Source organism: Tachypleus tridentatus, chromosome 13 (assembly GCF_004210375.1).
Source record: "Tachypleus tridentatus isolate NWPU-2018 chromosome 13, ASM421037v1, whole genome shotgun sequence".
Taxonomy (NCBI): Eukaryota; Metazoa; Arthropoda; class Merostomata; order Xiphosura; family Limulidae; genus Tachypleus; species Tachypleus tridentatus.
The window spans coordinates 26,397,743-26,415,354 of record NC_134837.1 but is presented as its reverse complement, the minus strand read 5'-3'; the positions used below and the strand labels follow the sequence as shown (position 1 = coordinate 26,415,354).

At 31.0% G+C, this 17,612-nt stretch overlaps 1 protein-coding gene across 5 annotated transcripts in view; it reads right to left on the bottom strand.

Annotated features, from left to right (window-relative positions):
- Window positions 1-1,339: 1,339 nt before the first annotated feature.
- The window catches only part of LOC143239443 (coiled-coil domain-containing protein 112-like), a 34,605-nt gene continuing 18,332 nt past the window's right edge, over window positions 1,340-17,612 (bottom strand). For 3 of the 5 annotated variants that reach the window (XM_076480503.1, XM_076480501.1, XM_076480502.1), the window contains exons 8-13: window positions 16,776-16,925; window positions 14,475-14,618; window positions 12,099-12,194; window positions 8,451-8,696; window positions 5,166-5,287; window positions 2,822-3,323 (exon numbers count right to left, since the gene is read on the bottom strand). In XM_076480503.1, the coding sequence (XP_076336618.1) occupies window positions 3,284-3,323; window positions 5,166-5,287; window positions 8,451-8,696; window positions 12,099-12,194; window positions 14,475-14,618; window positions 16,776-16,925 (798 nt within the window). In that variant the 3' untranslated portion in view covers window positions 2,822-3,283. Of the gene's footprint in view, window positions 3,324-5,165; window positions 5,288-8,450; window positions 8,697-12,098; window positions 12,195-14,474; window positions 14,619-16,775; window positions 16,926-17,612 lie in introns of all 5 variants that reach the window. The other 2 variants (XM_076480504.1, XM_076480505.1) reach the window with 2 other exon arrangements.

The following is a 17,612-nucleotide window of genomic DNA, read 5'->3' as shown; positions in this document are numbered from 1 at the left end:
AGCAATATTTCTTTTCAGAACTCCACTTATTAACATCTATAACATAGAATGTAAACTTAACAATTAGGGAAAAAACTGATTAATAAATTTGTGGTGGATCACACTAGTTAGTATAATTTCACCAGTTTTGTTTTAGATATGTCTGTAATTAAATCTGTAGTAATAGCAATCAAGTGAAAAATCATATGTTGAATCAGGTTGTCTGAATAAAATAAACCTGCTACACTAGAAGCAGTGCACCAGTTTGTCTATGCCAGGGGTTCCCAACCGGTGGGTCGCGACCACCCAAGGGGTCACAAAGCCTTAGCAGGGGAGTCGTGTAGCCTTGTTAGAAGTAGCTTGGGATAACATTAATTTTATTTCATCAATTACATTTTCAAGTCGCGAGTGCCAAAAGGTTGGGAACCCCTGGTCTATGCCATTATTATGGGAAACTATAACATGTCACACAGTAACTCGAGTCAGTTCAAATGGTCTGTCACCCCAAACGTGGTCACCCTTTCAGCCATGGAGTGTTATAATATTACAGTCAACCCTACTATTCATTAGTAAAAGAGTTGGTAGTGGGTGGCAACAACTACCTGCCTTCCCTCTAGTCTTATGTTGCTAAATCAGGGACAACTAGTGCAGATAACCCTCATGTAGCTTTGCACAAAATTAAAAAAACATCTGCCAGCTGAAGGCAGTAGAAGCCCAAACCTGCTATGCCAGCTTTGTCAATAAAGTGAATGGAAGTGTTTCAGAGAGGTATAAATCTGCTACAATTATGGATAAGCTGTTTTCTGGTATAAAGAGTGGTGGTATTCTTTCTCTGTAACTTTCATCACAGAAGCCTTTCTGATTACCAACTATGTGAAATAATTTGCAACAGGCTCGGAAAAGACAGACTGTAAATGTAGTCAGGCCCACCAGCAAATCAAAAATCAGATCAGAACCATTAATTTGAAAGAAAACAGCTATCTGTTATTACTGCAACACCTACCTTCCTATCACCATTTGTTTGAAGTTAAGCACAAAACTACACAAAGGAATAGCTGCTATGCCAACCATGAGTATCAAAACCCAATTCTGAGAGTTGTAAGTCAGCAGACATGCTGCTGTGCTACCTGGGCGCTACACCACCTGTCTCACAATGAAGAGTTTACCTTAATTTTATATCTTCCAATTTTTTGTTTCTTTTATATACCAAAGGTTTCATTAGCTTTGTAGGAACAGGATTATTTCCTCTCCTACATAGAGAGAATGTCTAAGAAATGTTTGCTTATTTTGCATTATTATTTTTTCAATATTCTGGTTCCACAAACTCCATAGTTACTGATATAGTGCATAAAAGCAATTGTAAATTGGTTCAATCTTCTTTTACTTCTATATATTCCAAAAACTTTGAAATGAAGACAATGAATGTAAAGTATAATACAAAAATGTATCAAGAACACCACATTTGATATTTAAACCAAACACAAAGGACACATTACAACAAAAGGTTTTCAAAGTAAATTAAACTTCATTTGCACATAAATTCTAATCTCATATATTACCTGTCATGTCTCACAGTGTTTACATAAGTCTTAAAAAGTATTTGACAAAGTTAAATAACCTGGAAAACAATTGTTTTATGACCCTGTAGTTAGTTGTCTAAACACCATTCACTGTGTCTGGTTCAAGAGCAACCAGTTCTAATTTTATAAATTAAGAAGATAATCTTGTCTATCTTCTTGGCTTTAAGGAAAGCTAGCCAACTTATCCTACACAAAATTCAAATCTCCCCCCCCTTCCCAAAATCCAAGCATCAACAAATTTTGTATTTTTCAGTCCAGAGAAAGTACAAGTTGGCCCTCCCTGAGAAGGTTTGGTTCAGATCTAGCTAATTCAATAAAACTTTCTTTAGACTGAAGTTACAAGTTTCACTATTGATAAGGTCAACCAACAGCTTCCATCACCAAGTGACAATAACTCTGCCATTATCCTGTGAGGACCTTGAACAAAACTGCATGCAAAGTAGTTTACATAGAAACCAATATTAGAATATCTTACAACAGCTTAACACTTAAGTTAAATATGATACAATATTACTCCCAATTATAGATATTAATTAATTAGTCTTAGCAGGAAAATCACCTTTCAATTAGATTTACAAATTATATTTATAAAAATTATTGAATTTATGTGAAAAATGAAGACCTCAGTTTGAAAATATTTACTTCAATTTTTGTTTTCCCATTCATCAAGAGTAAGTTTTAATTTTTTTCCTCTGTAGCGCTTTTATGTGTTCGTCCAGTAATTTCATAATTCTAAATGATGGTTAATGGTTATTATACTGTTTGTACAATATTGAAATACATGATAAATACTTACGGTAAATTGAAATTTGATATTACTGTTTGGTTGTTCAATTTAGGATATAAGGTTTATTCCTAGTATGCATCCTAAACTTAAAATTAGCATGAGAAAAAAACGTTTTAAATCATGAATATTCTCGTTTATATTCTGATATTTTTCAAATATGCCTCAGTCAAAATTTGGATAAATTTTGGCCCAACTTACCACAAACAAAAGTATAATTTGTCAACATGTTTACGTCTGATAATTCTGAAATACTTAAAATTAATTGTTTTGATTAACGTTCATTATAATATAAAAACAAAAATAACTACATTTATATTTTTAAAAAATTCAGTATAAATGATTAAAGTTTCTTATTAAAAAAGAAAAATAAACAACATGAAAAAATCAGCGCCATCTATTGCAAATTATTATATTTATAGTGTAACAAGTTGACAACAAATATTGTTCTACCTGAATAACATCATCATAATCAAAAATGCTCAAAGATTATTATTTATTTTCATCACATTCACATGTGGAAACAAGTAAAATAGTAAACATAAGAATGTTTCTAAAAATAAATAAATTACAATAATAAATAAATGTAAGTTCTTATGTATTATAAAGGCAGTTGGTGTGGGTATTAAAACTTCAATTAAAATAAAGTACAGAACTAGCCTAACCTGACCTGACCTTTGTTAATCTGAAGACGTCCTAAGAATATTGAAACGTTGTTCTGTACCTTGTTTTAATTAATATTCTAAAACCCATACTAGCTGCGTTTAGAATACATTTGTACTTCCAGTGGGTTTCTTGCCATCATGAAATGCAAGTTTTATTTCCTTTTGGAACAACATGTTCTAAAACTATTTCATAGGATATTACAATAGAACACATAAGATATTCTTGATATAAAATAAGAATAGTTGTTCTATTATTAAACTTGTACTTGGTTCCTTTACCAAATGTACAGTCCTTTTCTCCATTCTGGTACAGCTCTAAAAAAAATAATTAAATTTTATTTAAAGGTTTGGTAAGTCAGAAAAACAATTTTACTAAAACTCAACAAATTAAAAGACTTAAACAGCTAATAAACTAAAGAAATTTTGTACAGTTATATATAATCAACCATAACATCAAGTTATTTACCATCTGTAAGTAAAGAACTGTGGAGAGATTCAGAATATTATTAAAGCTGTGTTTGCTTAGATTGTTTGGTTTGTTTTGAATTTTGCACAAAGCTACATGAGGACTACCTGTGCTAGTCGTCCCTAATTTAGCAATGTAAGACTAAAGGGGAAGGCAGCTATTCATCACTACCCACTGCCAACTCTTGGGCAACTCTTTTACTAATGAATAGTGGGATTGACCATCACATTATAATGCTCCAAAAGCTGAAAGGGCAAGTATGTTTGGTGTGACAGAGATTCGAACCTGCAACCCTCAGATTATGAGTCAAATGCCTTAACCACTCGGCCATGCCGGGCCTCTCAGATTGCTAACCAGCTTTAAAAGTTAAGATTTTTAAATATCTTTCAAAAAGTCATGACATGGAAACTATGAAAAATCCAAACAAAAAATAAAATAACATCTGTCAAAAGTTAACATTTGGTTAATCTACTTTTATAAAAAATTAAAACGGTTCTTGGTTATTTTTTCTGATTATTTTTGTGTACTAAGAGCACCAGTTGCATTTATTAGTGTCATGAAAATAATTAGCTCATCGATACTATAGTTGGGTTGTTCAGTTTAGGATGTAAGGTTTATTCCTAGTATGTATACTAACCTTAAAATTATTCATTGGAAAGTAAGGGTTTTCTTATAGATCATAATTGTATTTATTACATTTTTTCTAAAACTATAACTACAAGTAATCAAGATACAGTCATTTTGATTTCAAATTATTACTTCTGTTTATTTCAAGGTTGTTTGGTTTATTCTGCATCATGACTCATGAAATTAAAACAATTAAGTTATCCTTTCTTATTATTATTATTTATAGTTATTCCACGATGGTATGCATGTGTTCTGGTTGTACCAAACTCACAGATGTGAGGGTACAACAACTGGTTATATAACTAACAGTGACACCTGTTGTTCATAATAAATAACAGTATAGCTTTAACTTAATATACTATTTACCTATTACCAGCTAAAATGATGACCACTGTTATTTAAAGTAAACTTGTTTTAATGAAAAAGTTACTGTAAGATAATGTTCTTTATTGGCTTAAAAAGAATATTAATTACTGAATAACTTGATAATTTTACTGTGTTTGTTAGGAACTAAAAGACATGAATTAACAACTCTAACAGTATGTAGCATTGTTAAGTTGTTAACCTATTTACATGAATATAATCTTTAGTTTAATTTCAATCACCACTAAACTTGTTTTTCATGTCTTTCTTAAGACAGGGATACAACGGTTAGCTGCCAGTGTCACTAATTTTGAACTGCTTATTAGAGGGAATAAAACCTGCTTGGAACACTAACTGCTAATTCTGACTACTTAGAGTTAAATGTACTCTAACTTTACACCGTATTACACTGCTGTTCTATAACTGTGTACCTAAACTCTTTAATATAGAATAAGAAAGAAACTGTTGTTCTTTAAAAGAATGGTTTGTTCTAAATATTTTTATTCTTTCTATATACAACCAATAACACTAAACAACACTCACTAGGGTTTTCTTGACAAAGATCAAACAAAACAGTGAAATTATTAAATAATATTTTCACAAATATGATTTTGTCTCACTTGTGTAAAAATTTAGATTCCACATAAACTAAGGCCCTTTTTAAATTTTGATGCTTACCATGCATGTAGTATAATACTAACCTGTGAAAGATCTTTACTTGAGGACATGTTTCTTTAGAGTCACTGAACGAATGCCTTCTTACCTTCCAGATCTCAGTAGGTTCAAGTAACCGAGAAGGATCCCTAACGGCAGTTACAGACACCTATAGAAGAGGTAAGATGTCGAAAACACCTAATTACAACTATGTAAAACATAAAATCTTAAAAACGGAGCTAATACCAACATTTAGAACACAAACTAGTAATTTTGATTAGAAAATACATTACAAAATATAAGGATCTTAGATAACAGGGGGAGGTGGGAGGTGTAAGGGGTAGGAAGTGGGAGTGGAGGTAAGTACCTGTTTGAAATACACTTTCAGTGTGAGGAAATTATAATATCAAATATGATACCTACCTCCTCTCACAACATTAGCTATAATCCCATATTGATAAGATGACAGGACTGATGTGAAGGAATAACAGAGGTACCCCACAAAAGTGTCCAAAAATACCCTTGGAAATGAGAGATTCACATCCATAGATTGGAAGTGGGGAACCCCACCACTTCTGAGCTAGATGTACTCTTTACCCAACTGTGGAATGTGTAAGTTATAAGGATGGAAAATGAGAGAAGCACATTTGAGTGGGGAAAATGTAGCAGCAAAGTGATCCTAACTAAAAAAGTGAGATGTTATATCTGATAGGAGAACACCTGAATCAAATTCTGAGAGGATTAAGTCAATTGACCAAAAGATAGACCCAAATAGTAAGGGGAGAAAGTGAAATATCATTAAGGCAGGAAGAGTGCCAGGGAATAAAGAGTTGAGAATGTGTACCCTAGAGAGAAACAGTACAGACAATATAATGACAATGGGCACAGGAGCTTAATCAAATATGGTCAAGAGTAAAGATGGAAAATGGAAGGAATTTTCCTTTTGTGCATTCAATATCTCTGGAAATAGGAATCTTAATAAAGAAGAAGATAAGAATGAAACTGAGGTGATATTGGTATATGAAGGTAAGTGTTGGAGACATCCATTTTGGTTATCTGTAACCTCAGTGAAAATACCCACCTCAGGATGACAAATGACTCCATGATGAACCAGAATCATGAAATAAAGTGGTTAAAGTGAGATAAATCGATTACAAGCTACCAATCCACACTTTTCTTTGGCACAATGAAAAGGCAAGAATAAAAACCCTGGAAAGGATGAGGAATAGGTTCAATGGCCTGCTGCAACAGCAAGTCTCAAACCACTTTTGACAGATGCTGATGGTCAAGGAATCTCAAGGAGAAGAGAAAGAAATGGGAGATGGAGATAAAATCTCGATAATAAATCATTCTGACAGAAACTGAAGCACCCCTTGACTGACAATGAAAGGACATCAGCAATGAAGAAACTGAAACAGCCAAGCTCCAACCGGACTTGAACTCACTGAGTGGTCACTGGTACTAGTGGCAACAGGAGATGCATCATCAATGAATGTGACAAGAAGTACCTGAGTAGAAGAGATTGGTAAGGTTTGGAAAGGGGAAAATGGTAACTGGAAGTGAATGAAGTTCTGACTGAGAACAATCTGGCAACAATATTTGCAAGTGTGGATTTTTGTTGCACATGTAACCCTCATATATCTTGTAGTATATCAGATACATTTACGACTTCTTATACATAGAAAAGCCAGTGCATTTTGGTAACAATGCATTCCAACAATGGCTTTTATGTCATGTTGCTTAGCTACAAATGTATAACCTAATATTGTTGTTGGTCTATGTACTGCAAGTATAAAATAAAATGCAAAAAAACAAAACTCAAAAAAATATTTATTTATTTTTTAATTTAGTTTCCACTGATTATTGGTTGTTTTTTACATTAAAAACGTTGGTAATAAAACAGGAAATAGTTTTATTCAGAATTTTTTTAAATTTAAAACTGGACCAATATTTTTTACTTTCATCATAAAATATATCATCTTAAATAACCCAAGTGAAGCTAACTATTTTCACTAGTTGTTCATCAATGGTATCATAAACTTAAATATATTCAGATTTAATACAAGTTTGGTAAGATGTGAAATGATACCAGTAGAAGGTATGGGTATATCTCGTCTGTCAAGGAAGACCATGAGAACCTGTAAATCTTCAGTGTAAGAAATAACAGTATAAAGAGATGTTGTATCACCCATAAAGATCATTAAAGAAGAGACTGTAGGAACATGAAACTGTGAATTAACTGAACAGCACATGTGGTGTCTCTAACATAAAAAGAAAAATTCTGTACAATAGAAGAAAGAATCTGAAGTCTCAGTTTTATGAATCCTAGAAAGTAGATAAAAGACATTCTAGGATGTGATTAAATAAGATTATATCCTTCAGGTGTTAGATCTGTTCATCAATAAATCTGTTTATGGTGTCAATTATTTGGCTTTATTTACAACAGATAGAATAATCACGGGTTGGGAAAATAAAGTGTTAAATCATTCTTTCAGCTTCAGCCATATAGTTAATTTTATATATAAATTTTTTGGGTCTGTATACAAGAAATGTTTCCTGCTATTATTAATAGGGAAAAACAAAAGTGTCATAAGAGCCAGCAGTTCTGGTCTAGAAGTGGAGGAATGGACTGTCCTCATCCTAGAACCTAAGCCGACCTTTGATGGTACAATAACATGAGATAGCACTGACCCTTACAGAACACCTTTAGTATTTCATAAACTGCATTTTTCAACTTTAGCCTAAATCAAAAATTTAACCTTTTCATACATACAGAACTAACTATTGTTTTAAAATCTTTACTAATTAACCTCTAGTTAATGATTAATAATAAAAGTCTAGTTTGTTTTCATTCTATTTCCACTTCACCATTAAAGCCAATATCAGAATAACATTTAACACTTGTTGATATTACATTCTTCCATAGCATGAATTTTTTAAATTCAAATATATTTACAAGACATTAATTAAAATTAACTATTTATAGCTCAATAATGTTATGGAAAATTTGCAAAGCTTTTAATTCAAGCTAAAATGATGTCCACAACAAACATTTATATCAATTTTCACATTTTTTTATCACTTCTAAGTAAAATCAGGATGTTAAAACAGTTTATGTTGTGTATTTCTTTATCCCTATCACATAATAATACATATAACACATGAAATTGTACCCGCACATACTGCAACACCATACTTTTGTTTTGTGTTCAACTTGAAGGTTATAAGAAGTATTTAATGACATTCCCTTAGCACATAAGTTTGTCTAGTGTTAAAGATCAGTGTTACCCTAATCTCAGCCAACTAATGTAAGCTCTTCACACAGTACCTACTTCCTTTTTTAATCTGGCCAATCGTTTGTCTCTTAACAGATCGTCTTCTTCCTTCCTTTGTTGTCTTTCTTCTTTTCTGTGTAGCCACTGTTTGTCTTTCTTTTGAAACTCTGCAATTTTTTCTCTATCTTTACTTCTTAAAATTTCATCTATTTTCTTACTTTCTTTGAGCTCATTTTCCCTCTTCTGTCTTTCTAAATCCTCTTGTTGTTTACGATGTTCTTCTAACCTTTGTTTAATTACTGCCTGTCAGAATAAATTTCTATGAAGCGTGAAATTTTTAGTTCAACTTAAATCATCAATAAAACAGAATAATTATGTATGTAAAGTTTTCAATCATCAATAAAACAGAATAATTATGTATGTAAAGTTTTCAATCATCAATAAAACAGAATAATTATGTATGTAAAGTCTTCAATCATCAATAAAACAGAATAATTATGTATGTAAAGTTTTCAATCATCAATAAAACAGAATAATTATGTATGTAAAGTTTTCAATCATCAATAAAACAGAATAATTATGTATGTAAAGTTTTCAATCATCAATAAAACAGAATAATTATGTATGTAAAGTTTTCAATCATCAATAAAACAGAATAATTATGTATGTAAAGTTTTCAATCATCAATAAAACAGAATAATTATGTATGTAAAGTTTTCAATCATCAATAAAACAGAATAATTATGTATGTAAAGTCTTCAATCATCAATAAAACAGAATAATTATGTATGTAAAGTTTTCAATCATCAATAAAACAGAATAATTATGTATGTAAAGTTTTCAATCATCAATAAAACAGAATAATTATGTATGTAAAGTCTTCAATCATCAATAAAACAGAATAATTATGTATGTAAAGTCTTCAATCATCAATAAAACAGAATAATTATGTATGTAAAGTCTTCAATCATCAATAAAACAGAATAATTATGTATGTAAAGTCTTCAATCATCAATAAAACAGAATAATTATGTATGTAAAGTCTTCAATCATCAATAAAACAGAATAATTATGTATGTAAAGTCTTCAATCATCAATAAAACAGAATAATTATGTATGTAAAGTCTTCAATCATCAATAAAACAGAATAATTATGTATGTAAAGTCTTCAATCATCAATAAAACAGAATAATTATGTATGTAAAGTTTTCTTTGTTGAAAGTATCATGAGAAGTTTAACCTCAGAAGTACTTAACCTACACACACGGGATGTAAATAGACTTTATTACAGTTTGCATCACTACACAGAGAAAGTACATGAAATTAACACCTTAGACACTGACATCACTTTCAGCCCAACAGAACAACTGCTTACAAAAACCATCAAGAAATATCATGTATGAAAAGTAAAAATTTCTAAAGACATTACTAATGACATCACTGACACACAAACATCTCTCTCTCTCTCTCCATACACATATAGATATTGGTAGATAGATAAATAGATTAACAGTTGTTAATTTTCAAATAAATACTTTACTTCATCACAATAAATACTGTCAAGATTGGTGCATATTAAGTCTGAATGACTGAATTAATATACTAATCAGTATCAGTACAAACATAAGTAGAATCAATACCACAGTCTACTGATGTGTGTGTGTATGTTATAAATCTCAGTTGAGTGTCAGTGAAAAGAAATTAGTAGATATTATTTTAAAATGTACAGAACCTTTTGAGGTGTTTACTTTTCAGAAATATTTTAATTTATAGCCAGTAAATGAAATCCAATATATTTGTAAGCATGTGTATGTTACAAATAATGTTTCCTGTAATCAGTAAATGTAGTTTTGTCAATACACCAACATGAATAAAATTGAAAACACACACACACACACATATATATACGCATTAAAAAATATATATTTAAAATGTATGAAATGTAAAAATGTGTGTTTACAAAACTATAACAGAAAGTAATTGATTCAAAATAATTTAATTAGTATGTGTAAGTTATAAAAGGTATAAAATACATGCACAGCCTGACTTCCAGCTTTTAAGCATTGAAATGTACAGAGGACACACATTATGGACTTCTACTGTACCAAGTACATGATAATAGCAGAAGGATTGGTATAGCAAGAATTTCTTACAATAACCAACATTAAACCATGTATACACTCACACTCCACAATGAATTATGAATTCATCATATATATGAAAAAAATGGCTGGTATGGGTAGAGAAAGCTCTATGTAGAGGAGCAAACAATGTTTTGACCTTCTTTGGTCATCATCACGTTCACAAAGAAAGAAAGAGGTAACTGACCGATAGCTGACCACATGTTTGAAAGTGGTTGTGAAATTGAGTGTAGGAATGTAGAGGGCATGCTTAGATGTTTGATTATATTTATTAATATAGATATAAAGGTGTTCCTTTGTATTGGTTTATTTTGGGCTTGAGTTGTTGTATAAGTAAGGCTTCTTTAATTTTGAGTTTGTTTATGTTTGTTCTTTATTTAGTATTTGGGTGTTTTCTATCGTTATATTGTGTTGATTTGATTTGCAGTGTTCAAAAACGTGTGAAGGTGACTTTTTGTGTTCTGTGGATCTGGTTTCCATTTTTCTACTTGTTTCTCCAATATAGAAGTCATGGTAGTTATCACATTGTATTTTATAAATAATGTTGGTGTGATGTTTGTCAGTGTAGTTTTTACATAGTATAGACCTCAGTTTTGTGCCTGCTTTTGAATAAATTTGGTATTAACTGGAATGTCATATTTTGTTACTAGTTTTTGTCAAATGCAAAATTGAAGAAGCCTTACTTATACAACAACTCAAGCCCAAAATAACCAATACAAAGGAACAACTTTATACCTATATTAATAAATATAATCAAACATCTAAGCGCACCCTCTACATTCCTACACTCAACTACACAGCTGCTTTCAAACATGTGGTCAGCTATCGGTCAGTTACCTCTTTCTTTCTTTGTGAACCTGACGATGAGCAAAGAAAGTCAAAACATTGTTTGCTCCTCTACATAGTGCTTTATCTACCCATACCAGCCATTTTTACATATATATTTTTCTCTACAAGTAGGTTTTCTCGTTATCATAGATTATGAATTCATCGTGTTTTTATGTACTTGTACCCAGTTACTATTATCAAAATTCAATTACTACATAATATTAATTTATTCTGCCCTGTGTTCAACTTCCAGATCTGTAGCAGGCCCATAGTTGGATATATGAATTTAATACAATGTAGAAATATCTTAATGCACATGTAACTTTAAATTAATTGTCAGGTCAAAATTATGTAAGTTGTAATACTTCCATACAAGTTATTCTAGGTGAAGAACAGCACTTAATTACCATGTTCATATTTTGTTTATAACTGACTAAATGTTATACAGAAAGGCCATCAGTAAAATGTGTTGTTACATGGGTTAATTAAACCTTTCATTTGTACCAGTAGCTATACAACTAATTACTAAATCAACATATAATCTGCCATATTTCGTTCCAATTAGCCAGAAAAACAGATTATTCAACATCTAGAGTATTTATACACCAAAACCTTCTTTAGTTAAGCTATATGTTGACATTATAGATGTACATAAAGCTTAATGTAACTTCCAGTTTTTTGCATAATTCGTAACAGCCTGGTATGTATGGCTATTGTAGCAAGATAAATTCATTACCCTTTTCTGCTGGTATCTAGACCACTTCTTCTGCTCTTGCTTCTTTTCTTCTTCAAGTTTTTTTTCTTTTAAAACTCTCTCTGCTTCTTTAGAAGCCTGTAAATATTATTATTTTATTGTAAAAATTTTACAGACATTAAAATACATCAGTATTAATTACTGAAAATTCAAGGAAGAAAAACCTTTGATGTCAATAGCTTCCACAAGTCTCTGTGCCACTCCTTGAAACAAATGTTACCCAACTTCAGGCAAGCATGATATAGAAATAAGGCCAAGAATGTATAAACCTTTCTAAATAAATGTTGTGGTGCATAACCTTTGTTTAAGTTTAAGGAATAGCACAATATTATGGCACTGCACCTCCTGTTTGCTTTAGTGCCAACTAACCACAGCTAGAACGCTTTCATGAAAATTAAAAAACATTTATTTAAAGGTATATTTTTACTTGTTATGGCAGAAGGAAGGTTAAAAAAAACAATAGTTTGTCTAACTATGAGAAGAGCTTTTAATATTAGCAACATCAAAAGATAAATGTAGAAATACTTTTTAATTTTTCTTCTACAGCTAATGTTTGTACCATGATGCCAAACTATAACATTTATTCCTATGTAAAATTATTGATAATACTTTATAAATCTTTACTTTATCACTCATTCTGTTGTTTTTCCTGGAACTTGATAAAACTACATATCTATTGAAATTACTAGGCCCAAATTGACACTGTTTTGTTTAAAAGTTAATGCCTTCCTAAATTAAAAATGTATATTTAATGCATGTGTACGTTTTCATATAGCAAAGCCACGTTGGGCTATCTGCTAAGTCCACCGAGGGGAATCAAAGCCCTGATTTTAGTGTTGTAAATCTGTAGACTTACAGCTGTACCAGAGGGTGACTGAAAATATTTTCCAATAATACTTACCTACCTACTGCTACTCCTTGGTCTTCAATTTGTATATAAGCACCTCTCACAGATAATGTAACCACTTTGCACCTCTCACAGATAATGTAACCACTTTGCACCTCTCACAGATAATGCAACCACTTTGCACCTCTCACAGATAATGTAACCACTTTGCACCTCTCACAGATAATGTAACCACTTTTTGAGATTTACATCATCCAAATCACTAATATCAGCTTTTAGTCGGGATAAAGGGTGGTAGGGTGTCAGTGGAGGTAAGTATTATTGGAAATATATTTTCAGTTTAAGAAAATGTTAACTTCTGAAACATACTTACCATCCACTGAAAGTAACAGCTAGAATGCCACATTGAGAAGGTAGATGGACCAGTGAGGGCATTATCCATACAGAGAAAATCTGCATAGAACAGAAGTGTACCAAGATATGTGTGGTACACAATTGGGAGAACTGCACTGCATACAGCATAACTATGAAGTTAGTTTCTGTATTAAGGATGGAATAGTACATAAGTAATCATCACTATATATTTAGAACATCTATGTGCTAAACTTGAAAGAATCAGAGATTTTAGGGATGCCCATCCATACAAGTAAGAGCTTAAATGCCCATTCCATAGCGTGAAGCCAGATGGGGGTTGGTTGAGCTTGGCTTAAAACATGTTGAAAACTCATATGATCCTGCATGAAACATATCGTGCAGATGCTAAGCTAAAGGATGGATTCATGAACAGCAAATCCTGACCCCTGTGCATGAAATGCAAATAGTGACAAGATGAATTCACAAAGACATGTGTCAGCAACATTGAACTTGGTCGTTCACAGACCTTGTGAAGAATGCCAATGTAGGTTAAGAAAAGAACTCCATTATAAATCTGGGAGGATTGAAGAACAGATTGAAATAAAGCAAATAATGACAAATACAATACTTTTACTTTCACAGTCATGTTATTCATAACAAATAATGACAAATACAATACTTTTACTTTCACAGTCATGTTATTCTAAAATATCTCAAAATGTCATATTGCCAGGTATTTTTGAATAAGTTTACACTATAATACAATCAAAGCTTCCTGTTCATGACACAAAATACCTGATAAGTGTTCAGGAGAGTTCCCAATATAAATGTATCTAAGACTTGTTCATAGTCCTATCAGCCATCAATTTTTTATGTATTCAAAATTCTCTAAGCAGCCAAATAAAAAATATTTGTAAGTAAATTTTTATATCATGCCCTCTTGAGTATTTCTGGTTTACGATTTATATGTTAGAGATCTGTACTTAAATAAATATCATATATATATATATAATATGTATACATTAGTATTTAACATTTATTTTAAAATTTCACAATAAAATATGTTTTTCAAGAAGGCAGCAATTTTGAAAACTATGGCATGTTTTATTAAATGAAATCAAAAAAGTATTTTGTAATGTGTTCATTAAATTTATTACCTTCCATTCTTTTATTTTTTCTAACTTCTTCTCTCTTTCTTCTAACTGCTCTCTCTGCATATTTTTCTGTGTAATAGTCATTTCTGGTTTTATATCTGCTTCACTGGAAATCAATAATTTTCTTTTTTCCTGCAAAACGTGGCACTACGCTCCATGAAAAACATTAAATCAAAAGTTCTCTTGTTAATTTTACCTGCAATTTTCAAGTTCTATTTACATTTTTGGACTACAAAAAGCACTTAAAACTGTATTGAGTAGTTTTTCTCAAAGTTAAATTTTCATTGTTTTAGTACAAACAAAAAATACAGGTTCAAAAAATCAGCTTTCTAAACATTCTACCCTTCAGCTACTGTAGGTGACAGATAAAAATTAAACCTCTTCTACTTGATAAGAGTGTTTATCATGATATTTTGATGATTCAAGACAGAAAACCAAACCAAGTTTTCTGCACATCTTTTGTTTTTTACCATGGTAGCTTATCAAACAATATATCAATCTGAGATGACAGATTTGTTTGTCATTTTATACTGCAATTAGTAATTTTATGTATTCTTATGGAGTTATTACACTCACACAAAAAATTATATTTATAAATTTATACTATTACAATCATGTCTCTAAGTTCCAAGAATACATTAGTTTCCTAGCTTAAGTATAAGAAAATATATTACGTATATATGTAGAATGCCTTTCTTTTAGCTGATTATGTAATGAGCGATTGGGAACAAGAAGATCGTACTTAACTCTTGATGTTAATATCAAAACTCAGTTTCCTTGCAATTTGAAAATTTAGAGAAAAGAACATATTCCTAGTGTAAGCACAGTCCAGTAGCTCAACAAGCTTGAGACTTATAATGCAAAACTTCAATCTATGCAGTGAGCACAGCACAGATACTCCACTGTGCAGATTTGTATTTGACAAACAAACCTGTCATCAACACTACCTACATATAATGAAAACAACTGATTAAGTGAAGCACTAGCTCATTTGGATCTGAAATAATTGACATTCACTAAAATAATGTAAAAAAACCTGGACAACTGTCTCTATACTATAAATTACATGATAGTTACTTAGCACTAATGATACAGTGAAAACGAATGAATGCTTCTATTAAAACATAATAATAATAAACAAGAAAATTATAATGTTTTTCCTGTGAATTAACAGCATGATAATATTTTTAGAAACACCATCACTATTAGAGGTACACACATTTTAAACATATATTTAACACAATGATTCCTTCCTATGAATGACCAAACAAAAATATAAGAACCACACTCATGTTGTCTGTTACTAAGGGCAAAACTATACAAAGGGTCATCTGTGCTCTGCCCAATACGAGTATCGAAACCTAGTTTCTAGCAGTAAAAGTCCACAGACATACTGCTATGCCACATTATGCTCACATGAAACCTTAATATTTTGTTTAAACTTACCAAAAAACTTAGGATTTACTGTACTTTGTAAGAGTTCAAATTGATTCAGCTGCCATTAGTCAGCGCTACTTTTGCCATACAACAGTGTCCGTTTCAAATAAATCTATATTTCAAATAAATAACTTCTAAATGAGTCTGCTACAAGTAATAACTGATTTATTTAGATGTGTTTAAGTGTAAAGCTACACAATGAAGTATTCATGCTGTACCAACCATGAGTATGAAAACGCTGCTCTTTAGCAATATAAGCTCTCAATCTTGCCACTGAGCAATTTATCCCATCCCTAAATAATTTATTGCAAATATCTAAGCTACAAATCTATAACACATTACTATAGTAGATCATGACAACCAATAAAAAACTGTAGAAAAATTGCTTCTTTATGGTAAAAAATTATTAATCAATTTTAGTATGATCATCTCCAGATGTTAATCGTCAGGTACACAGAATATGAAAAGTTACAAGATATCAATGTTCTCTTGTTAATTCCTTCTCTTCACCAAAACATGAATTTCAATGAAGAAATTGGTTTGCTACTCCTGTTGTAGAAAACTGGTTTTGTAAAATTCGCATCTTACCAGTGCTGCTCAGTACAGCGGTACAGTGAATCAGATGAATGATGAACACTTTATATAGTGATGAAACATAAGGTTTAGTTTTGACTGGGTGTTTGAATAACGTATAAACCATTTTAGATTGTTACTGTTCATTACAGTAACATACCCCAAAAACCAAACGTATAAAAATTTTGTTAATTATTAGAAACAATTACAAAAATTATTGAAATAAAAGAACATTAAAAGCAAAACATCTACAAAATGTATTACATGTTTCTACACTGTTTCCTTTAACTCTACCTCTTTATTCTTTTTCCACTCCTGTATCACTATTTCTTTTGCTTCCTTTTTTGTCAAGTATTCTTGAAACCAGGTTTTATGGTCAAGAATCTGTTGCTCTGTCAGACCAATCAGTTCAGTGGTTGCTTGTTTTAAGAAAGTGTTTTCATCCTGTTGAGAAAGTGTAATAACAACAGGTTGGCTTATAAAAGCATATATAATAAATTAATAATCTATATAAACTAAAAATATTTCATATTTATACAAACCTTAGTCATTCTTTGATTTATTTTTCTATATGGCTATTAAACAGCTGTTACATAATTGGGGATAAGAAATGCTGAAGTGAAAAATAGTTCATAAAACAGACTGATATTTCAAGTTTCCAAAATACCTTTAATTTAGGGACCATTTTGAAAATTGTTTCTTTGTTAAAAAAATTAAAAAATTTCAAAAAGGACATATCAAATTACAAATAATTTCCATGTTATTGTTTAACACAAACACCTGTTACTAATGGTTTTATGATGACTGCAAAATAGTTGGTTGAAAATTCATGGTACCACAGCTTCACAGTTCAATATGCTAAACTACTGGGCTGTGCCACATCCAGACCTATTTCTATAACCACAACAAAATAAAATGGAGGTTATTTATAGTTTAGTAACCATGTATTTTGAGATGGGTCTTGAATATACAACAAAGCATCTACTTTAACATCTGAAAGGATGAGATGGCATAATTTCATATAAAAAAATTTAGAATTGGGTGGCTGAGATGTAAAAATATCTTTTGATACTGTATGTTATTCTTTAGAAAACACTTTCTCTCCTATAGTTTACAATTCTACTACTTAAA